We start from the raw sequence: 23931 nt of genomic DNA on the forward strand, positions 1-23931 counted from the left end.
TGTCACGAGTGCTACCCTACTCACTAAGCAAAAGAATGAGCAAATCCTGCGGTTCTTTGGATTTGCAACCAAAACATACTGAAGTTGGATGTACTGCCAATTAGACTTCCAATTTCTGAAGTAAATGGAGAACAGCACTAGCTACTGTGTGTTATAAGACTGTTGGGACTTCTGTGTCAGAGGGCAAACATGACATAGATGTTGTAAAACATGACATGATCAGCAAGAGTCAGACATAATTTGGAAAAGCATGAAAGTCCATTTATTGTCACTCACACTTTAATATAACATCAGCTTCATGAACTGTTAAATGCAGTGTGACAAAAAGAAAACGCCATGTCTCAGATTTTAAGTTGTAAAAGGACATCTATTAGCATTAAGTGTGGATTAATTAATGTATAAACATATTTTATTTTAATGATTTCAAATATATAAATCTGTGTCCTTCATGATGTAAATTTGTCTTAGGACAGGATTACTCCTATCTCACAGAGAGCTCACATAAGGTTAAAATAGCCGTGCCACGTCCCCCTCTGGTCCTTGGTATGTTATCTGTTTGTTGAAAGTCACAGCCTAACCCAGATAACCTGTATGAAATGGAGATAAGCAGGGAGTATTATCACTTTCTCTTGTTACCCTGTCCCTGGATTGAAGGGTACTTCAAAAGGCAGCTGGTCTGCCTGTAGCTCTGGAGGAAAAAGAGAGGATGACACAAGCCCAGCTTGTCTTTGAATAGCAGGTGTACCTTTTCCTTTTATTCTGGGCCTGAATGAGAAATGATGGTCAAAGCACAGAATCAAAGTCTGTTTTTTTCCTACTTGCAGCAGCAGCAGAGCAGAGGCTAACCGGAGAAACAAATTTTCATTTGAAATCAGTCAATACTTGTGGTGTATATGCACACATAGAAGTGTGTCTGTGAAGGCGTATGTGAGTAAGAGTTGGCGCTGATACGAGGAAACCAATAACAAATGCCTAATTTGAAATAAAAAATATTTCAGACTTTTCTTTAAGCATTCCCCCTTGTCCTCTTGCTGCCAGGAGAGATTAATAACCATGGCAGCAAATCTGAAATTCATATTGCCTTCTGTTGAAAAGGCATTGACCATGATTGGTCTATGAAAGGCCGCGAGTTCAAGGGTTGCAGGGATACTGGGGATAGTGGAGTGAGAGGGGATGTGTGGAAAGCTGGGGCATGTGAGAGGAGGGGAATGGGATGATGGGAAAACAAGATTGAGGGAAGCAGGGAAGTGATGGGGAAAGGAGTAAAGTGAAGAGGATGAGGAAGGGAAGGACAGCGTGGGGAAGAATGTTGGTGAAGAGAAGTGGATGTGCTAGAAGTTGAGGCTACATTGGGGTCCACAGAGAGAGCTGTGTGTTGTAAAATGATATGGTGAAGATTGGAGAGAGCAGGGGAAGGTGGAAGTGGATTGGGGTTCGGAACGCCCAGAGCCACAGGGTGTGTAAAGCTCTCCTGTGTGAGTGGGAGACTGACATGGAATGAGTGCTGAACTTGTCTTTGCAACAAATCTGGATGAATCAACTGAGGCTCCATCAGGCTGTGCAGGGGGACAGGTTTGTATTGTTCTTGTGAAATAAAACAACTCTCTGTCCGTGTGACATGTGTGTAGCTTGTCTGTGTGTGAATATCTGGACTTTCCTGTATCTTTTCCAGGACTTTCTGCATGTGCTCTCTTGCTTGCTCCTGGAGGACACGATATTTGTCCATCTCCTCTGCTGAAAAGCTGATTGGTGTAGTGGTCTCTACACCTGTCTGTTTGTCATCTGTCCTAATCTCCTGCAGACAGAGATTTTGGATACTGCTGGGATTTGACTCAGCAGTTTTCAGAGGACATATTGAACTGACACCCTCTGTTTCAAGGGCCTCGTGGATCTTAGCTTCCTCCTCTCTCTTCTTTTCCAGACTCCTCTCCAGCAGATCCTTTTTTTCCTTTGCCTTTCTTTGGATTGCAGGAAGTTTTCCAATGAGAGGTAAATTCAATGTCTTGAACCCTGCCTGTGGCAGAGTTTTACTAGGATGTAACTCTGGAGAAGCTGTGTCTGAGATGCTAGTTGCATCGGATGCAGAGGGTAAGTGGTCTAGCTGCGAACTTGTCTCCTTTAGCAGTAAGGGATTTCTGTCACAATTGAGGTTTGGCCCTTTTAGACGTGATATCTGGGGGAATGACTGGGAAACTGACAACATGGAGGGAGTGAATGTGGGGTTGCTGTGCTTCCTTGTCTCCAGGGAGGTATCTGCAAACATTGACAATGATTTGCATGAGCTGACAGACAACCTATCTACAGTGATTCCTGAGCAGGTACTGCTTTTGCTCCACTCACAGCTTAGCTCTGACAAGCTGGTACTGCTACAGGGGCTGCAGGAACGTGGGCTATGGCATCTACTGCCCTGTGCACCTATTGCAATCTGGCAGCTGGATGGATGTTGGCTTGCCCACCACTCAGGGCTTGAGAGGTGCCTTGAACTTGACCGCCTGGAGCCTGCACACCTCCATGTGCTACATGGGCTGTCTCTGTTGTCACAAATTGACTTGGTGCATGAAATGGACCTGCTTGTTTCCCTGTCTTCCCAGCTATCACTGTTGCCAAAAGTCCACCTGTCGGTGCTGCTCCTGTCCCAGTCTACATCCTCTGGCTTCTCATGTCTCTTGCTCCAGCAGCTAGGACTTGGGTTAAGCCTTCTCTCATTATCCCACTCAGCTGATTTATTTTTTGGGCTCCATCCAGTCCTTAACCTGCCCTCCTGACTGCCTCCAGCAGAAGCACCTCTTGTCCACTCCCTCTGTTGGGGGTCTGAAGTCAGACCTCTGTCTCTGCAGCCTGAGCGCCTCCCTGATTTCCTGCTCTCACCATGAATGAATTCTCTGTCCCTGTGGAAGAGTTTTCTCTTTTTCATCGGGCCGCTACCACAGCTGTTGTCAGGGTAACAGAAGTCAATGAAACTCCTGGGGTTGCCATGGTGACCCCTTTCCCAAAACGGTGTTGAGTTGCATCCCGGCGAGAAGGAACGAAAGGAGAAGTGGGACCGCCAGGGAAAAGCGGCTGTATCTCCTGCTCGCTCTCTCTCCCCTACTGTGTCTGTGAGCCTGTTGAAGACGCTGTATGGTTCTCTCTGCTCAGTGTCCAGCTCTGACTTGAATTTACCACAGCGGCTCCTATGAGACCTCCTCTTTCTGACAGAGACAGATACTGGCTCTGCCACACATCTCCCCAGGAGACAGTCGCTGCCTGCACCAGCCACCCTCCTCACCCTTTTCTTTCTTTGCTTCCTTTTCTTTGCCCATGTCTCTTCAGTGTCTACTGCTCTGCAAACTGCAGAGACAACACTCCTTACTTTGCACTTTGCTAATTGGTGGTTGTTTGATGACCTTTCTTTGTTATCCTTCTTCTTTTTCTTTACCAGTTTGTGTTTCTTTGTGTTGGTCTTCCTCTTTCTGGGTGACACTTTTGGGACACCCACATGCGACTCTGGTGCTCTGGCAGACTTGTGTATTGTCTCACTCCCACATTCACACCTGGACGGGCTGATGCACATCCCTTGTGTGCCAGGGTGGGTGACAGACTCTAATTTACAGCTCAGGGTTGTGATGGCTCTCTTCCTGATCCCTCCTGCACCCTCTAATCTGCCTCCCGGAGGATTCTGTGAGTTTGTGTCAGAGCTGTCACTCTGAGTAGGGTCAAATGGATGGGGGGCTACCCCCTCGCAATTTTCCTCACTTAGCATGCACCTTCCTTTGTCTGATTCTGTTTCAGGTGATGGAAGGTTTTTGTTTTCAAGGAGCAGATGTGCTTCTGTCTCTACATTGATATGTTGCTCATTTTTTCCCTGTCTATGTGTTCTAATCTCATGTCTTTCTTGTCCTTGCAAACAGGAATGTGCATCTGCTGTATGAACAGATGGCACAAATGGATTTAATTCACCTGAAAGAACACACAACAGTTTTTGTTGCGACTCTTGCAGATCTTCACTGAGTCTTTCTGCAGGTCGAAGATTTGTGCAGAGCGGCTTGCAGCTGTAGGAGATTTGTGGTTGAGTCTTGGTAAATTTAAGCAAACTGACAGGCCATCTCAGTCGGGTTGAACTGTCTTTGCCTTGCACGTATAGAAAATCACCTCCCTTCCTCTTTCTCAGTGTCTCTTGGTGTCTTTCTGCAACTCTGTCTTTCTGTTTGGTGTCCACGTGAGACACTGCCAGTGCAGTGCCACATACGGTCATTGAGGTCTGCGACTGTGAGTCTAATAAGTCCTGGCTGTGATTATCACTGGCTGCAGCAGAAATAGGAAAACATTCCATCTGTTCCTCTTTTCTGGCAAGCTCTCCGGGGATTGGCTGCGTGTCCCTTAGCAAGACACTGTCAGAGCTGGACTTGTCCTTTTCACTTTCAACTGCTTCCCCTAGTTCCCTGCCGATATCTTCCATTATAGCCTTTACTCTTTCCTTCATCTGATTTCTTTTCTCTCTTTCCTCCTCCTCCTGGTCGGAAAAGACGGAGGCAGAAGGCTCTAGTCTGGGCCCTCTCCGAGAGAAACAGAAGGACACTCCGAGCCTGCTTCCCACCTGCCCTGGTGTAGGGGAAGGCAGTTGGGGGCAAAAGCTGTGGCAAGATTGTGGATGCAATGCTGGAGAGTCTGTGTGAGATGGTGAATGGATCAGTGGAGACTCTCGTAGAGCTGTGGCTAAAGATATTTGTGAAAGAGATTGGCAAGAATCATCAGACTGATGGCTGAAAGTCCTGGAGTCTGTAGTAGTGATTTGCTGGAGTTGGTCACAGGCTTTAGATTTGTCCTCTGAGCTGCAACTTCTTTGGTCCACATCTTTTTCTTCCATCTCACTAACAGATTTAACTGCACGCCTTAACCCATAAGTCCTTCTTGGAACTCTGCAACAAGATAAAAAAAGAAAAATATTTTATTTACAGCTTCATTTTTATCAACATATATTGCTTAACAGTTGCTTAAAATCTAATCTAAGAGCCTCTTGAATGAAATTAAATACTACTTGATGTTCACGGTTCCTATTCCTGATTTCCTGATGCGCATTAAGTTAGAGGGACAGTATTATGCATTTTCCAGGCACATAGTGAACAAGCATAGGAATGCATATATTAGATGTTGTGAGCTTTTTTGTGAGGTACAAAAAGCTCACAACATTACGCAGATCCTCTTTTCAATTGTGATGTACGGTTGTGTTAAAAAGAAAAGATTTAATGCATTTAAAAAGGGAGAATTCCCAGCATGCAAATCCACGAGGAACACTGCAGTTTGTTCCAAAGGAAAAAATAGCAGTCTCTGCAGTTTTTCTCACATTCTCAAGCCATTAATGTATAAACTAAATATTCAGCTTTGTAAATTACTAAAGTAATATTTAGTTGTTTTTAATTATTCTTTTGTACTTGTGGTGAATGGGGTCAACCTGTGAAACGTCCAATGGCACGATATCGGCAATGATTTAGGTTATTTTATGATCTTTTGGATGAGTAATTGATGCTCTCTGCTCCTGGTAAGGCTAATCAAGGTTCAACATTTTCTCCATTTACAGACAATTGTTTTCACTGTGGTGTGGTGCAGTCCCATATCTTTAGAAATGCCTTTTAAAACTTTCTCCAAACTGATAGATGATAGTCTATTTTTCATGTGGTCTCAAATGTTTTTGTTTTAGATTTGTGCAGGATGTGTTGCTTTTGGCCTACTTCATGTTGTAAGACAGGTTGTTTTAAATGATTTGGGGAGTCTACAGGTTTGGCAGTTACGGTTGATAGTTTTTTTTGTGAGTAAATCTAAACCAAAAGTGCGGTTAATTACAGGTATTTCATGTTTTAACAAATCGTCAGCCTAATGGCATAATTGCCTAAGTCCCAATTTAAAAAATAAGACTTAGGCATTTATGCTATTAGGCTAATGAAATGCAGTTTGAAGCTATGAAAAATAAAGATGCAAATAAAAAAATGTAAATATGCTCTGAACCCAGACTAAATCTACCAGCCTTCACTAAAGGACTCATCAGATGATTCATGTTATGGAGAGAAATATAAAGGAAAACATTTTACTATTATTGTGCACATTGCATAGCTATGGTATGTACTATTACTGTAGCACAGATGCTGATACTGACGCAATCTCAAGGGATTAATCTGACATGAATAACAAAAACAAAAGTGAAAAAAAAAAGTTTTTCTTTCATAGCAATGTCATCCACGTATTTCATCTGCTTCTGAATCCCCCCCCCCAATTTAATAGCAAAGAAAATAAGCACAATCAAGATGATTATTAAGCAACGTACACTTTCAAACCCGCAGGCAAGTTTCATTTATACACTTTGTTCGCCAATATCATTAATTTTAAGTTGTTCCACTACTCTTTCTCCTCTAAAAAAAAAAAAAAAAACTGCATCTCTTTCACCTACAAATCATCCACTCTCCACGTGTCAGCAAGAATGTGTCTTTATGTTATATTTACTTCACCTGTGGCCTATCTAGGCCAGCTGAGTGCTCTCAAATCTTCGCTTGCATCCATCAAGTCTAAGAATCGTTGACTGGATGTGACGCACTCTAACCCCTCTGGACTCCTGCCACTGGTCTCATTACACACAGACTGCTGCAGTTGGACACACACACACACACACACACACACACACGCACATTCCTCCCGCTCACCGCTGGCTTTCTTGCTGCAGCTGTGCGAGTTGGTGAAGACGCCTGAGAGCCTTCTCCTGTTTGCGCTGGTCCTTCCATGATTTTGAGGCCACGTTGCGAACAAACTCTCTGTGCTGCAGTTCCTTTAACCTCTGCGGGAAGCGGACAAATAAAGGGGGTGGGTGATAGGGGAGGAATGAAGATGACACAGGGAAAGGCGTGAGAGAGAAAATAGTTTTGGAGGTTCTCTGCATGCAGCTGTCTTTCAAAGCTGTCGGCGAGCTCTGTTTGCAGATGTTCTCCCCCAAAGCTCATGGGCAATTAACTTCATTCAGCTTGGGGAAAAAAAATGTTTTTTTCCTTTAACACACAGCTTGAGCCCAAAACACTACCAAATGAAGAGCGATTGGTAGTGTGAAGAGTTCACAAGAAGGAATCACTTTTCTGGGCTTTTTGAACGACTTTCGTTTGTATTTTACTCGCTTTAAACCAACCGCACAACTTTACATGAAATAATCAGCCACTTTGCAGTTTAGTTTAAGAAAATTGCTCCACTGATTACTGCTTTGGAAACGACCACAAATATTTGTTAGTTGTTCTCAAAAATGCCTATCAAAAATTTAAATAAAATGACAATTGAAGAAGTCCACAACTGTAAAATAAAAATTGATGGCAAATGCAGAATAGAAAATATTTATGAAAAGCAGAACAAAAATGACTTTTAATTAAAGCTAACTCAGATGTAAAGTAATCCAGCAGGAGCACAGCAGAACAGCAGGGCTTTGTTCCCTTAAAGTCTTGACATGTTTTGGTATTTTATTTTCTAAGAAATTAATTTCTTTTCGTTTTGATGCAGAGCCAGTTACATACAGTCCATATTAAATCAGGTATAACACAATGTAATCAAATCTACTTTATTATGAAATCACAAATGGCAACAGACCAACTGTAGTTATGCTAAGATTAAATAACAAATAATACATAACATACTTCTAAAGTTAACTGGGTGCCCTAAATTGTATCAAAGTGAAAGTCTTAAATACTTGAAGCTTAATTAGATTTTTATTTGTAAAAACAACAACAAAAAAATAACAACAATAAAAGCATGTATCCTTTTTCTGCTTTTTGATTAGGACTACTTTGTGATGGTCTTTAAAATTGAATTCCAACAAAATACATTGAAGTTTCTGGCTATAACATGACAAATTATATAAAGAAAAAAGTTCCTTCCTTTCATTTTTCCCCTGAGGAGAGAACAGTATTCTCATTATATGATTAGCTTACCTAAAAATAAGAAAGTAAATGGTTTACCTTCACACGAGGACAGCCTACATCAGGCAGTGAAACTCTAAAAGGTCACTATGCTCCATAATGCATTTTAAAGCTATATCGGAGAATCAAAACTGTTTTTGGAGGGGAAGACATAATTTGTTCAGTGCTCTTAGAGGAGGGAAAAAAAAGACATGCTTGCTTAAAATGTTATGCCGTCAGGTTTTCAGGGTTTTTACGGATTCTGAAGGGCTTAAAATAGACGCCTTCATTATTCCTGCACATTGAATAAAAGTGCTAAAGGGGAACAAGTGACTTACAATGTTTTGCCAAAAGGGCTTTGACAAACATCTGTATGTGGGAGTGAGATGAGGCATCATCTCTGCTTGTTTGATAATGTCAAACACAGATACAACAAATGCAAGAGGCGTTTGGGGGTGAGGACATTGGAGAGGGTGGGGGGGCCAAAATTAAGTGTTTTTTTTTCTAATGTGGTAGGTCAATTAACTTGGTCATATCTATGTGGGTGATACTGTGTGTTACAAGATTGTGTGTTTATGCGAGGCTGTAGCAATGGCTGCACTGGTTCTTCCAGGGAAACAATGATTCATGCCCCTCACTCCGGTTTCCTTTTCTGACATGCTTTAATCCTTCTTTTATCCATGCTTGGCAGGTGTGTGTGTGTGCACAGACTTTTTGTCTCCGTGTACGTTTGAAGGGTAGGGATGCGACTCAGGAGTTTGGGAATAGATGCAACCTTCTGCACTGCTTTTTTCTCTTGCTTTCCAATATATTTTATTTTTTCTTCCCTGTGAACTCAGGGTTTGTTTACCTCATATATTTGTGAATTGAATGTTGAGGTGTAATTTCCAACAAGATTACGCCAGATGTACTTTTAGGTCGTGTTACACTTATTATCTGCCCATACAATACGTGTCGCACACATGCACTCATCAGATTAGCTCCTCACTCATCAGATTTATTTATATACTCACTAATTTTTTTGCAAGCTGGATCTAATGCAGGAGCTGACAGTTGTCAGGTTAATCTCAGCTGAGTCTTACACAAGCTGGTGTCTTTTTACATTATCGAGTGATGCTTAACCTCCCACTCTGCGCTCACTGAGGATAGCTCTATGCGTGTGCCACTAGGACTGCGGGTTTTAGATCTCTGATACATTTGGATGCCTGAGCGGTGCGGATGCTCATCATTTGTGTGGCTGTGAGCGGTTATGATGCCAAGCTTATTCTGTGGGTATTATTAATCATGCTAAATTAAAGAGGCGTATATGATGAACGACTGTGGTAAAAAAAAAACAAAAAAAAAAAAAAGCAAGAAAATAGAAAGAAAAGATCGGCGTTTCTGCACTAATACTATTTGTAGCAATCGGTAATAGAGCAGTCTATGAGAGAACAAATATATGAGGATGAATACCTAATGCTCTTCTCTTATAAAAACAAAGCAGGTGAACTAGTACTTTGCAAGCACAGAGTCCTTTAGTAATCAGTAGAATCCAATGAAGTCTATTGAGAACTAAAATAGACAAAGAAGAGAAAGAAAGTAAGGTGGTTAAAGAAAAAACTAAAAACCTACACCTGATGGACAATTTTAAAACCAACATCTGGTGTTTTCTTTAAAAAAAAAAGCATATAGATATTAAAAGCAACATTATTACAATTAGTCACAACTTATTTGCAATGCAACATCTGAGGATAAAGCCTACATTTCTATTTTTTCTTTTTCTTTTGGTTAATCTGTTTTTTGCAATGCTCTTCTGGAATTTTCCTCAACTTAAAAAAAAATGCACAAGATTTACAGGAAGTGGTAAGGACAAATGAGTACTTCTTTTGTTAAAGTCTGCATAATCATACACTTAATTACACAACCTTTTGTTCCTTAAAGCAGCGACTGATGGGGAACCCTTAGGAGTTTTTGTGAAGGTGGACCTCCTACATCTCCAACATCTTTAGTATCTCATTATTTATTTATTTATTTTTTTTATCACTCCTCAACTGTTAAAGTGGAAAAAAAATGTTAGTTTTGTAGTTGCTGTAACTCTAAAGGTTAACCTCGAGACTCTTTGCTCTCCAATAAAAATGTCTCATTACTTCTTTTAGCCATCTGGCTGAGGTATGTCACCTTTCTGACTTCTGAAATAATTTAATATGCACAGTGATAGAACTCAAAAGATTTGGCAAAAATTACACAATGGAACCATTTACATACATTACTGGTTTTTGTCTCTTAAAGAATTTGTTTGCATCATCAAACATCAAATTTGACATTCATTTCAAATACTTCTCCTGGTCCAGAATTTTAGATATGTACTAATGTTTTATGTTTATGTTAATTTGTATTTGTTTTGTGGTGTCAACACGTTTAAGAAATGCTCAACTATGGATGAGTGAAAGTTGGTTCCAATCCACTTGGAGAACATAAGGGGTGGTTTTGGAAGGCATTAGAGGAGACATGCTAATAGGCTGATAGCTTTTTTCCCCGCCAAAAATAAATGCGATGTATAAAAGATCAATGCATATAATCAGCAGTAGAGACCAATAAGGCCCTGCATTCAGACATATTTACCCTGGAATCGATGACTAGAAAAAGGAGACAAAGCAAACGCAATCAGCTTCCATTCACCAAAGCCAATACTCCTGCAGGGAAACTGTCTTCAGCTAGAATTTCATCTGTTGTCTGCTCTGCAGGCAGAGTGTACATGCATCCTCTTATTTCTGCTTGTGTGTGTGTGGAGGTGTGCGTGTCCGTGTGTGTGTTCACACAGCACCCCTAGCTGCTGTCAGCTCAGTGCCGCATGCAGCTCGTTTCATGTGCCTGCCGTCGGCTAAAACAAAGCATTAACATTGGCCTACAGTTGCCTCAATTCATTTCCAAAGAACAATGACAAAGGAGGAACGGCCCCTACTCAATGTTTATTTCATGATGCACAGTGTGGGCGTTCAGAAGTGGGAAGCGCTTTGGCTTGGTTGAGAGATCGCCTTGTGTTTGCGGACAAGTGTACAAGGGTAAGTGCATGTCTGAGCGCTTTAGCGTGCAAGTATGTGTCTTGGCATGACAACAGATAGCTTTAGGAGAATGGGCTATCAGCAGAACCTTCAGCTTGTTAGTCCAAACTGGAGGTGAAGTGGATGCAGAAGGAGGAGAGAGCCTTTGTCTAATGGCCCTCTGGCTTCAACTTGTCCAAATCAGAATAACAAAGCTATGCTTTAACCACGATTAACAACAACATGGTATATTTAACAATGATTATTTGTTTTTTTTTCAAGAAAGCATAAAGTGAGGGAAGAATAAATAAAAAGCATTCTCGTGTACTAGATGCATAGCAATTAGTTGTTTTAAAATTTGGGCTTGAAGGGCAGAAGGGAATATTCTTGTGTAATAGACTTGTGGCTTAAGAACTTTACATATAATTATATTTTTGTATTCCAGTTGTTCTGATAACTGTTTATTTGTCCATTGCTTGAACTATTTTTCATTCAACTTTAACAGTTTCCTCTTTGGTGCTCTTTTTTTTGTTCCAGCTCAAGCTCATCAGTAGAGAAGACTAAAGTTTTCTCTTTGTGTTCTGCAGAAAATAGGACAAACCAGCAGAGTGATTATGAAAGATGGTGAAGAGCTGGATCTCGGTTAAAGGGCCAGCTCATAAAATAAGACTGGGATTTATGCAAAAATTGTGCTAAAGTTGGAGTTGCCCTTCTTTGTAAGCAGCTATAGAACGGACGCCCTGTAAACAATTAAGAGACGCAAGGATGGATGGAAACTAAAGATTGTAGTGTGATGTGCTTTAGACCTAAAGGGGATTAATGTTTATATGAAGCAATAGCTTAATGGCTTTTTTTCCTGTTAAAGGGTTGAAAATTTGAGTTATCAAAAATATTTCAATAAAGTACAGTTATAAAGTATTTCTGATATGGCAAGATTAAGTCTTGTATGTTTTTGATGCATCTCAACAACTTTATACTTAATTGTTTTAGAGTTCTTTCATCGGAGCAAATCTTTTACATGATTAATACAAAACGAAGCAATCGGTGTATCAAAATATAAATCCAAAGAATACATTCTTTAACACTTTGTATAGCAGATGAGAGAGAAAGAAGCGCTACAGTTATCACACTCTTTCTGCTGGGAAACAACCAATTTGGCAGACTGTCATAGTAATAATAGCACAGCTTTCCATCAGCATGTAAAAGTACTATAGTAACATCCAAATTCTACTCTAGGAAATCAAAAAAAGATGCCCGTTTATTTGTCTATATGTTGCCAGATCGAGTGCAAGTGTTGTCAGGTGCATCTTTCTGTACCTGCTTGTGCGCATGGTCGTAGGAGTTGATGTGGTTGTCAAACTCCTGATGACGGAGGTACTGCTTGTCACACAGTTCGCAGTAGAAAAGCGATTTCAGATCCTCGACGGAGCAACCCAAAGCCCTCTCCGTGCACTCCTGCAGGGAGAAAGATAGAAACGTTCAAAATGAGAGCGTAAGGGGTTAGAGGGACATAGAGAGCGAGAAGTGGAGCGAATGGCAGACTGTTATCCATTTACAGCGAATCTGCATCCCAGAGACATCAGCAATAATAGTCTCTACATGAGCTCTGCATAAAACTGTTAAACGACATCCTATTAAAGAGAGTTGCCTTTACTGGCACTGCTGGAGGCTGAGCAAAGACGCCGAATCCCCATGCTTATGGCAGCTTGAGCCTGGGGGTAGACATTTAACACAGCCACAATAATATTAAACCTCCGTATGTACCGTGATGGCAAATACGGAGAGTCCGACTGTGGAGGAAATGGCATTGGATAGACAGGAAGCATAGCCATCTGAATGGTACAATTTAGACTTCTGTACAGCGGGAAAATCTTGGATATGAAGGAAAAAAAGTTTCAATGCACACAAACGGGTAGGCAGAATAGCACAAGGACAGAGACATACACACAGTCACACATGTGCTGTATAAATGGCATATGGACCCGAGGGGATAAATTGCCTGTCTGCATGCTTGCCTCAGCCAGCAGGTCTTCTTGGACCCAGAACCTTGCACGGTGCTGTCTGTGTACAATAGGTGTGTGCACTTGTTTGTGTACTGCTGTGTCTGAGTGTGTATGCATGTGTTGAGGTGTGTGTGTGTGCATTCATGCCATGCTCTGCTTCAGAATGTAATTTCCCTGAGGCTAGGGGCTGCCAATAAACACTATTGAATTCTGCTCTACACTGACATGATGGAAATTTAATTTGAGGTTGTCACTTCTTTCTCTCATTCTGCCCTTTTTTCCTTCCCTCTGTCCATTCTCTTCCTCCTCACATTCCCCAGTCTTTCTTTTTCTTTTTACGCTCCTCCTTTCAGTCAATTAATTTTTTTCTTTACTTCACCTCTCCCTTTTATTTGCTCTGTTTCCATGTTTCCTACTTCCTGGTGCTCTTCTTTTCTGTTTGTGAAGGCCTGGGTCATTCAGTGAGAGATTCTTTTGGCACCAATTGACTTCAGTAAACACCAGTTCAGACTCCAGAAATTGGGCACAGTTATGTACCAAAAAATATTTTGTACATGTGAAGCAATCCTTGTTACCTTGTAGAATAAAATGCCTGAGGAAGATGGGTTTGTGTATTTGAGTGTTCAAACAGCTTGTGTTTATGATGCAGACTTGTGTGAATCTCTGTCTTAAACTGATTAGATGCCTCAAGAGGATGAATCAAAACAGCTTATGTTGCATTTGTAGATGGGGCTGATCCAATTGGATATCAGTCTTGGACTCGATACTGAGGTCATTTTTAGATTGGATATCGGACTGAGGCCACCGATCTACCTGCGAATCCAGACTCCATTGTTTTATGCGACTGTTCAGGTTTCAACTGAGAATACTCTGGAAGTTTAGGCCATTAGTCAAAAAATAGTTGCACTTAAAATGTATATAATCTGATGTTTCAAAGACATAAATGGAAACGTATATATTAGTTATGGCAGCCTGCAGTGAGTTGACAATTTGCAGCTGCAGAATGTGTCTTGCAGACAAAACACAGGACAGATGTTCGTTATGTATTTTGTGCAAATAGAGTAGCGAAAGTTAGAAGACAGAAAGTGGCTTTATTTAGTATTTTTTTTTATTTTACTTTCATCTGCCACAAATGATAACAGATTTCGAAATATCAATACTACGGAAAACCTTTACCCAAGGTGGGGACATTTAAAATGTTCAAATTACATTTAGATTGCTGCAAGACATTGCGACCTTAATGGTTCTAACTATCCAATCTGGCGGGGAAGTGGATGCAGTTCAGAAAGACGGTGCTCTGCAGCTCTGCCTGGCTCACGGCTCAATCTAAGGGTTAGATTATCCTGAGCTATCTCTGCAGCTCTGCTGCTATAAGTTTAGGCTGCTGGCAGACCAACTTATCACTTTTCTTCACTCTGCTACTTCCTTCTACTCTTCAATTTGTATTATTTGCTGTTAATTCATATGTTGAACTTTGTTTTCTCAGTTTTTTTTTCGTCTCTAATGTAAGCTACACTGGTTTGGCATTCTGTTTTGGCTGTGGTCCTTTCCTGTTGGAGTATATCGGCTGAAATAAGGCTGCCAGTAACTAAACATTCTCTCTCCTATATAAACTTTTTACCTTTCATTAACTTAGAATTAACTTCTCCGTCTGTCAGTCTGTTGCTTTTTTGAATATTCTGCTCTGTATTCCTAAACCCTCAGTCAGTCATGGCAGATGGCTGCTTGTACAGAGCCAGTAACTCCTTCTGGAGGTTTCTTGCTTTTAACAGGGAGGTTTTCCTCTCCACTGTCGCTACATACATGCATGGTAGGAGGGTTTGCTACAGAGTTAGTGACATAATGCAAGCGATTTGCTGCTGTCTACTGCTGGGTTTCCTTAGACAGAAAACTTTTTAAGGTAATTTGAATAATGAACTGAACTTAAACACCGTTTGATAAGTAGAATTAATTGGAATGTACATGATTGAGCAGAATTACTTTTTTAATAAAGTACCTTGAGATGATGTGTTATGAATTGTTGCTGTATAAATAAACTGAATGAAGTTGAACAGAATTTTCTAAAACCTTAAATTCTCGGGTATTACATTTTGCAAAGCTACAAAGCTTAAGTACAAAATCCTTCTTTTTCTTTTGCCACAAACAAGAACGCCTACACACATTTTATCCATTTCTTTTTAACCGAACACACACACATCATGGTAAAGACAGCTTGATCCTTGGCAGGATCAAGTTGTCGGTTAGTTTCTTATACACATAATAGGTGAAAAGAAGGGGTGGACTGACAGGACTCTTTAAGACTGAAATCAACCCTGGTGGAACTGACACATATCGATCCTTTATCTCTTGAAGTGTGCATGTGTGTGCCACGATATTGATCTGACCTGAAGTCACTTCCAGGAAATGATCCAATCACAGAGAGCAGCCTTCACAGGAGACAGACGGCAGTGATGAGGTAGAAACAATGCATGTGTTTGTGCAGATGCATATGTGTGCTTCCTAGAAGTACGTGAATGTGATGTATTTTTGGTCTGGCCTTTCCTCGGGATATACTTTAACACTGTCCTCTCACTTTCCTGCATTCTGTCAGGATAATTACTTTTAACAATGAAATATAGAGAGGAGTGTACACACGCGTGGAAGAAAAAAAAAAAAAAAGAAAAGGTGCGAAGGCATCAAAACAGAAATGTGTGTATATGTGTGTGCACTCAAGAATAATTTGTTTGTGTCAGAGGCACCCCGGAAAACCATTTTTCTGGTGTACACTGGAATCAAACATGAGAACTTTAATTGGCTCTGAAGACGCAAATGTCTTGTGATTTCTAACCCTTACCCCGCACGCTGACGCGCTTAAACCCATTTATAGAACTACATCAGCAGTAGGAGCTTCCTAACACACACTGAAGCTTGTCCAATAATACACAGTCTGTCAACCTGAAATGCCAGAGCCAAATTAATCTTGACCTCAATTTTCCTCACTAGTGTAAATCTATTCTCATCTAAGCTACGTTGATATATTTGCAGGCTTGAGTGGACATCGAATGTGTCATGTTTTCTGATTATTTTTGCAGGCTTCTGAATGTTAATCTGCTTCAATATTACTTGTTTTTTTTTTTTTTCTTATCTGGAGTCTGTCAAGGAAATGACACTTTAATTTCTGAAAGTGACATGACTAAGAGTCATCACTGACCCTAAACAAAGTATCTGAAAAGATGCATGTCATTTAACATTTTCAGGTAATGTGTAAAAGAACGGCTCCTGCTTGCTTTACTGAGATAATCAGTCAGTCATTGCAAGCGTTGGCAGGAAACTAATGACACACAATATATTATTCAAAAGCTCACAGAGACAAAAATACGCTGATGTATTTCTGGGAATTTTCATAGCTGCACTATTAGCACTATTTAATTTAATTTAAACTAAATTAAGTACAATTTTATTTTAATTTTCAGGATTGATAATCTTTCAGTAATATGGGATGTGGTGGTGGATTCAGGATATAACTATTTAGCAGAAACTAACTAAAATATTTTTTCGTAAAAATGAGAAGTTAATTGTGCTGTTAGAGAGGTTAGGAAGATAATTCAGCAGCAGTAAAAAGTACAAAAACATCATAGTTGGTCATTAGCAAAGGTTTTGACAGTATTTAAAACATGCTAAGGACAAATTTCCACTTATTGTGCCTGATTTTGTTCAACTTAGTATTAGCACCTCGGTTACAGTTGCTTATTTGACGCCTATGTTGTCAGGGGATGTTGCTTTAACATTTGTGATTATTATCTACAATAATTATAAGTTACATCATTAAAGTTCACTGCATATATTCAAGATGTGCTGTCTTTGCATTCTTATTTTATAAAACAAATATCAGGCAAACGAGTCTAACTCCAGTCTGTAAGAGTCTGCATGCTTATTTTAAATGCTAATGCACCTGAATCAAATGAGTGGCTAATTATGTGGTCCCTGCAGATTTTGGTGACATACAGAGAAGGTAATTCAGCCCTTAACTCAGCTGTGTGGGAGAGGAGACTTATCTGAAACATGTAGGACACAGGCTTTTTATATGGCTACTTCACTGTTTGTGTGCATTGATAAATGTTTACATCCTTTTATAAGTGACATTACAGAGATCGTGTATTACAGAAACCACTGGGTCACTTGCCTCTCTACATACATGTGAACTTTATTTGACCTGCCATTTTTATTACAAAGGCTTTAATATGATGTCGGCCGAGAGACACATCTATTGGATTCCCAGATAGATTGCTGCTCTAGAGGCCAGTGGCAGTGTGCTTTACACCTCTGTCTGTCACTTTGCATTGCACTTGGAGATGTATGGCTTGGATGCAGTTGCTCGGCAATAGTAACGCACTCCATCAAGCTCTCTACACACTGTTCCTGAGATAATTTCTTTCCTGAGATACTGTAATTTCAAGGCCGCATGAAGTTGCTCCCACTTTGTTATAATACCACTAAAAGGTCATGGTGGGATGTTTACTTGCAATGAAACTTTATGACTGGGAATATTTTAAAGGTGGCATCCTACCATGGTATGCAAAAATTCATTGACCCCCCCGCCCCCAGAGAGCAAAGCCAGTCTCTTGCAAATATTTGCAGAAGCAGTCTGCGTGTCTGGCCATGGGAGTTATAGGAACATGTTAATTCAGTGATTTGGAAGGATGGCCTTTGGCAATGTCGTGTTTATCTGGACTAAAGTAGTGTGTTGGCAGTTTCAGTTTGAGTGTTTTAAAATTTGATCAAATGAGCTAAAGCTGGGAGCTCATACCTTCTACCACTCAGTATTAATTTACATTTTCCACAAATTAACGTTAATGAGACCCTTCTGCCTGAGGTCAGGGAACATTTATAGATTATAACTTTATAGCTTGATTTCAGTGTAATCTGAACTGTCATATTAAGCTGTGGCAGAAACAGTCAACAATCAAATAAAAACTATAAAGTATAAAAGTAACATTAAAAATAAAGTGAATAACATTTTTGTCCTTTGGGGGTTTGTTTTCTGCTTTTCAGGTGTTTAGTACTGGTGATATTTTAGGTCAAATATATATACCAGTAATTCCTTAAAGGTTTGCAAACTGTGAAGCGCCACTGTATGCTAAGCCCTTACAAGTAAAGATGAGGTGTAATCCCTATCCCTTTCCACCCCACGGACTTACAAAAAGAGGTTTGTGATAAGGATACACAGTATTATGTGTTCTGCCTTTCAAAGGGGTCCTTGGGGAAACCTCCAGGCAAAACCGAAGTCATTCATCTCATGAAGTACCGTCTTCTTTTATCTCAAAGCCCCAGCTCATATCAGAACCAGAAACCTTTGCTTCATTTGGGAGATAAATGCGCCTCCTTATCTCTGTAGGTTCATCGGGACCAGAGGCATCTTGAACATGGCTCTTTCACCATGTTAACACAAATGCGCTAATAATCAACATTTAGAGAGGATATGTGCTAAATGCCTGCAACATATCAGTTTGAACTCCAAAGGGCAGGTTTTCATTTCCACAAATGTCTCCTGAAGTATCCAGGAAGCTTGTCTCAGCATCAATCCAAAAGTTGACTAAATATATCTCTTTTTTTATATATGAGTATCTCTTAGGTCACATGCAGTTGTTAAAAAAAAAAGATTTAAAAGGTTGTTAAAAAAGAAATACTTGAGAGTTGTAATATCCATCTATCCATCCTTCCTATACTGATATAAAATTGCCTTAATAAAAGGGACACTTCCAGGCTCAGAATCACACATCAAATGCTTTGCAACATCCAATGTTTCAGAGAATCGTTTAGAAAAATAGTTTAAAGGTTGCCAGGCTGAAGTACCGTATCGTCAATTAAATTATCCTGATTATCTGAAAATAGACGGTCTCTGTACTCTGAGCACACAGAGCGATGATATGACCAAATCCATCAAAATATTTAATGGAAATTTATTGCAGCTGTTTGTAGATTCCCTCTCTGGTTCTGAATTCGGCATCTTTGTTCTTACACTGCTCAGATCCCCCATTGAGCAGAATCCTGTTTGGGCCCCACTGAGCAAAAACCGTGCTGTGGCAATCATCTGTTCTCTTCATACTAATGTCTTATCCTTCAGGACTGTTAGGACTTTCTGTGGCTCTGGCTTCGGCTGCGTCCTCTCCTTCAATGTTTCTAGCGCTGCGTTCCTCACCTGCTGAAAAAGATCTAATACATTTCCTTCTTTTCTCTCTTTTATTACAGTTTCCCAATGGTTGATCCTTTTACTTTTAACCAATTAGATTTTAAAATCTGATTATGTCATTCAATCTTAGCTACACTCTTCGACATCATTTTGACCTTTTAAGATTAGAGATCTTAAAAGCTTTGAAGAGTCTCTAGAGTTATCTAACTACTGCATTTTATCCTTGTTGGGAAACTCATCTTGTAGATATCTTATATTGGTGCTGACAGCAGACACTCAGTTTTGTTGGTGAAATTGTTCAATGAAATCCTAAAGAGAACTCAAAATCAAGACTGACAATGGAAAAATCAACAACTCAAAACGGATAAACACCTGGTTTAGAAGCTTGGTTGAATCTTAATGATTAATTCGCTGTATCTCTGGTTCCAAAAGTGGGTTTTGAGATCTCCCTCAGAAATTAATCAATAAAATAAAAAAGCATGTTGACATGATTCTCCACACAGTAAAGAAGAAAAAACCCAGCACAGTAATGCTGTTTGTGCTGTCATGACACCTCTACTCAACTGTATTTCTAACATTGCTTATTGAACAGAAAGCAAAGGTCACAACTTTTGAGATGCTGTTATTTTGTGGGTCGGGTTTGAAAATCACTGCAATTTCTCACAAATAAACAGTTTTTTGAACTGTAATGTCAACCATTTCTCTTATTGACCGATACGACTGTAGATGTCCGACTCCACCAATTTCCAAGTAACATTTGAACATTTTACAGGAATATAATAACAATAATACAGACTTAACTAAATGTAGCCTTTGGGAAGTCAGTTCACAGTTTTATTCACTGGGGAAAGTTTAGGAAAGCATTACGGACAGCTGAATAAGTGGTACACCTGTGTATTTGTGGTTAGGGGGATGTGTAAGCTCTATGAATTTGCTGGCTCTACCTCAGTCCCTTCTGCCTTAAGCATTCTGTATTATGAATAGAGAGATGATATTTACCTAACATGTCATCAATGCCACAACACACCACTTTTAAAAGTAAGAATGTAACTGCAGGCCTTACCTCCCGAATATAAAATATTACTAATAATTCTGTTCTGTCATGGTTGTTTTTCTTTAAACAATGAACCTGGTGAATGAGTGTTTTAATAAACAGACCTCAGCAGAGCACAGGAACAGATTTACATAAACAGAGTATCTGACACTGATTGACAAAACTGATGCAATTTAGATTGCAACCTTTTGGTTTTACTTCCTGTCTTTCTTGAAAACGTTGAAGATCTCTACACTTCATTTTTTGCTTTGATCCCTAAATAGCATGAGATTCCAATGGATCCAATCAGATCTTCTGTTTTTTTTTTTTTAATAGATCTAAAGAATATAAAATATAAAGGAGTTGTTCAAGCTCAAAAAACACGATTGGGAAGCTAAATCTAGCTTTGTAAAATGTTAGAAGCATTAAAACGCTATGCTATACCATGCTAGTTTTAAGGAAGATGAAGGTATGTGAAGATTTTGGAGCAAAGAAAGTATAAACATCCCCAATTTTTGTCCTTTCTTTCCTTTTTTGTATAATAAAGTTTAACTCCTGGCTTTATATTAAAACAAAAGCATTTAATATTCATCCTTTGAGTCAATATCAGTGAGGAAAAAAAGTGTTGAGTTACCTTTTCCTTTCCAGTCTACATGACTGAGTGAATAAATTGTTATGATTTAATCAATTAAGCCTAAATAAACAATTAACATCGCTCCCACCAGCCAACTACTCTTGAGTTAAATTGCTTCTCTCATCTCACTGGACACTCTCTTGTTGGCTGTAATTAAATATTGAACAGTATTTTTCATGGATTGCTGGACCGACCTTAGAAAAACTGTGAGGATTCGCTCTGGTGTCTGACATGACAGATAGTTACTGCGGCACAGTATTTTGAGAGCATTTTGCCTCCTTAATTTGATGATGTTTGGATGAGACACAGAATGGGGAAAGATCATTAAAACCGTTCCCTAACGCAAATTAGATGTGACTTGAGAAGAGCGAAGCCGTTTTATTTGATGAAGAGAGCAGGGAGGACAAATAGAAAACAACATTTACACCAATTACATGATAAGATATTTCTAGATAAACACAGAATCTCATTAGAGTGTCATTACAAGTAAAAAGACATCCAGAGAGAAATGGTGAGTACAACTATTTTTTTTTTTTTTAGAAGGATGTGGATTTGCACCTCTCCAGGCTTATTAAATATGCTGGCTTGGACATTCAGGGATGTAACTGATCAGATGGTATAATTGTTAACAGCACCCAAACAAGGGTTTTAATTGCATTCTTGGTTCAGTGTTAAATTCAAACCAGAGCAGAACTAGCGAAAAATAGGACAGAACAACACTCATGCATGCATAATAAATGCAGATCCAGAGTTTGGAAGAACACAGCCAATGGTTACAAATTCTCTCTGCTCAAATATAGAAACTTCCACTGAATAAAACTTCTAAAACAGGGGGTAGAAAAGAAAACAGATCTTTATGAACATTGCAACTTTTGAAGAAACTATTCTTAGAATAAGCTGCAGTTGCAATGTCTCTCTGTAAACCCTGAAGTGGATTTGGTATCAATCTAAGATTTAAATGTATCTTTTAAGTGTACTTTATATGCATGTATATATATGTTATTTTTTGTTTTGTTTTTTTTTTCTGTAAAAGCTTACCGCCAATGCCTTCAATAGTGCTCATTAACCTGGGAAATGGGAAACACCTAGGAGGGGCTTGCAGTTTGTTAGCCACACCGTTGTTCCAGAGAACAGGAATAAAACACAGCTTGTTGTTCCACAAGCCAGCATTAACATTGGAGCACAGCCAGCTAGGGCAGGAAGTTATAAAAGTAGAAGTTTGAAACTCTCATTAATTGTTGCTTCAAAGATTTTTTTTTAATGAATCTTTATTATTCTTTTTATGTCACATGGCCAGAATTGTGATGTAGAATTGTTAAAAATAAGAAGGGCCCCTAAGCAGATTAAAAAGTCCACTTACACCTTGGGCTGGACCTCGAAGCAGCTTCAGCTTCAAGCTTTATCCCTGTCTTCTCCTAAAATGCTGGCACCAGGTGATTGATGATACAGGCTTCCCTTAGATATAAAGATTCCCTTTCTATAAATCAAACATCCCTGTTGCTTTAGTTGTAGAATGCAATAAATCTGGCATCAAATTACGAGAACACGTTACGTCAGATTCACAATCTCCTTGTAATTCACAATGTCAGATTTAAATTCTGTCTGCCCATTTTTATTACCTATCCAAGTGCTGCAGAAATGCTAGGTGTTGCAAAGATGTATCTGTTCACGTTGGTATTTGCAGGAATTCTCCTAATAGATTGCAAAAAGACTTTAGATGAATTATTTGCTTATCTTAGTGGTGCACAATTAGCTGCCACTTGTTCAATTATAATTCAAGAACATAAGTCCCAAATGGTATGGATGCGTTTTTGGGAGGGGCATACACTAGTGTTGACATAGATGTAGAAGAAGATGTGCATTAAACATGCTTTAATGCACATCTACCAATTTAAATGTCAATTCACCAAAAGCAGTCATGAAAAGCTTGCTCCTCCCAAACCCTTTATTTTTGTGATATTAATGCTTTCAATGTTAATGTTGCCTTGGACACATTAACAATAATCTGTTGGTGGGATGTTAGTTTTCAAATGGGGGGGATGCAGTGACACCTAGCAGCTTTTTATTCAAATGCCTGCTGGAATATAAGCCGTTTACAGGGAGCTGTTGTAATAGTTGGCTGTTAAATAAATGGAATATATACTGACCCCATTTATTTGCTGCATAGGCTCTGGTTGCATACCTGCTCGTGTATCATTACCGTTCAAAAAAATTCAGTCCCAGAACCAGGCACTTTAGCAGGTGACATTTTCACTAACAGCACAACGTCACTTTGCTTTGGACAGAAACATCTGTCTGTCATTATCCTGTAAATCGACTGAGCTGAAAGGACCGGGGGAAAAATATGAGAAGAGTCTGACAGACACAACCTGTAAACAAGAGACATTTGTCAATTCACAGAACTTCTAATTACCACTACGCCTTCTGAGAACAATTCAATAAACTATTCACAACTGTTTATCAAGCTCAATTAAGTCTTTAATTATCTCCACCTTCAGCACTGTAATGAATAGAAACAACTCCATCTGAAGCGACGACAAAACCGTCTCCGAGCGCATTTGCCGTTTCACCCCCACCTGCCTCCAAAGCGTTCCTCTGATACTTTCTGTCAGACACATTTATTCACGCAAGTGGAGAGGCTGTGACAGCACAGGAGTCTGGCAGAGCAGCAAGGTTTTGTGCTATTCTTTTTGAAGTTAGTGACAGTTGACCCACAGGCCAAATTGCTCGTTACTGTAATAACCTGAAGATATCTGTGGCAGGCATACTCATGCACGCACTCAGACACGGAGTGCCAAGCAGGATAGCAGAGTGTTAATGAGCTGATATTTGCAGCCCTAATGCATCTCCCTCGGCTGCCTGTAATACGCCTCTGCGGTCTGCCCAACCCTTTCCTGATGAATCTGTATCCGTCTTCCTGCATCCTGAATGCGCATATGAAACTGGGGGGTTCGGCACCTCAAAAAAGGTTAAGAACCACTGCTCTAGTCAGTGTTCTGGTCTATTTGCAACTGTCTAGTCGGGTTTGTGTGTCTGTGTGGGTGTGATTGTTTACTAACTCAATTAAGAATTTGGTCAAAGTAAGTGCATTCAGTGACCATAACCAGAAGTTTGGTGAATATACTTGTTTTTGTTTTTAAAGAAAAGAGAGAAAAAAGAAAAAAGACATAG

At 39.7% G+C, this 23931-nt stretch overlaps 1 protein-coding gene across 1 annotated transcript in view; it reads right to left on the reverse strand.

Moving 5' to 3' along the window:
- Positions 1–237: 237 nt before the first annotated feature.
- LOC106938460 (G patch domain-containing protein 8-like) overlaps positions 238–23931 on the reverse strand; it is a 50049-nt gene continuing 26355 nt past the window's right edge. The window contains exons 4-6 of the mRNA XM_015020518.1: positions 12239–12376; positions 6672–6802; positions 238–4898 (exon numbers count right to left, since the gene is read on the reverse strand). Of these exons, the coding sequence (XP_014876004.1) occupies positions 1073–4898; positions 6672–6802; positions 12239–12376 (4095 nt within the window). The 3' untranslated portion in view covers positions 238–1072. The remainder of the gene's footprint in view (positions 4899–6671; positions 6803–12238; positions 12377–23931) is intronic.

This window comes from Poecilia latipinna, unplaced genomic scaffold, assembly GCF_001443285.1.
Source record: "Poecilia latipinna isolate Pla-1442-1.1 unplaced genomic scaffold, P_latipinna-1.0 Scaffold2599, whole genome shotgun sequence".
In the NCBI taxonomy this organism is placed as follows: domain Eukaryota; kingdom Metazoa; phylum Chordata; class Actinopteri; order Cyprinodontiformes; family Poeciliidae; genus Poecilia; species Poecilia latipinna.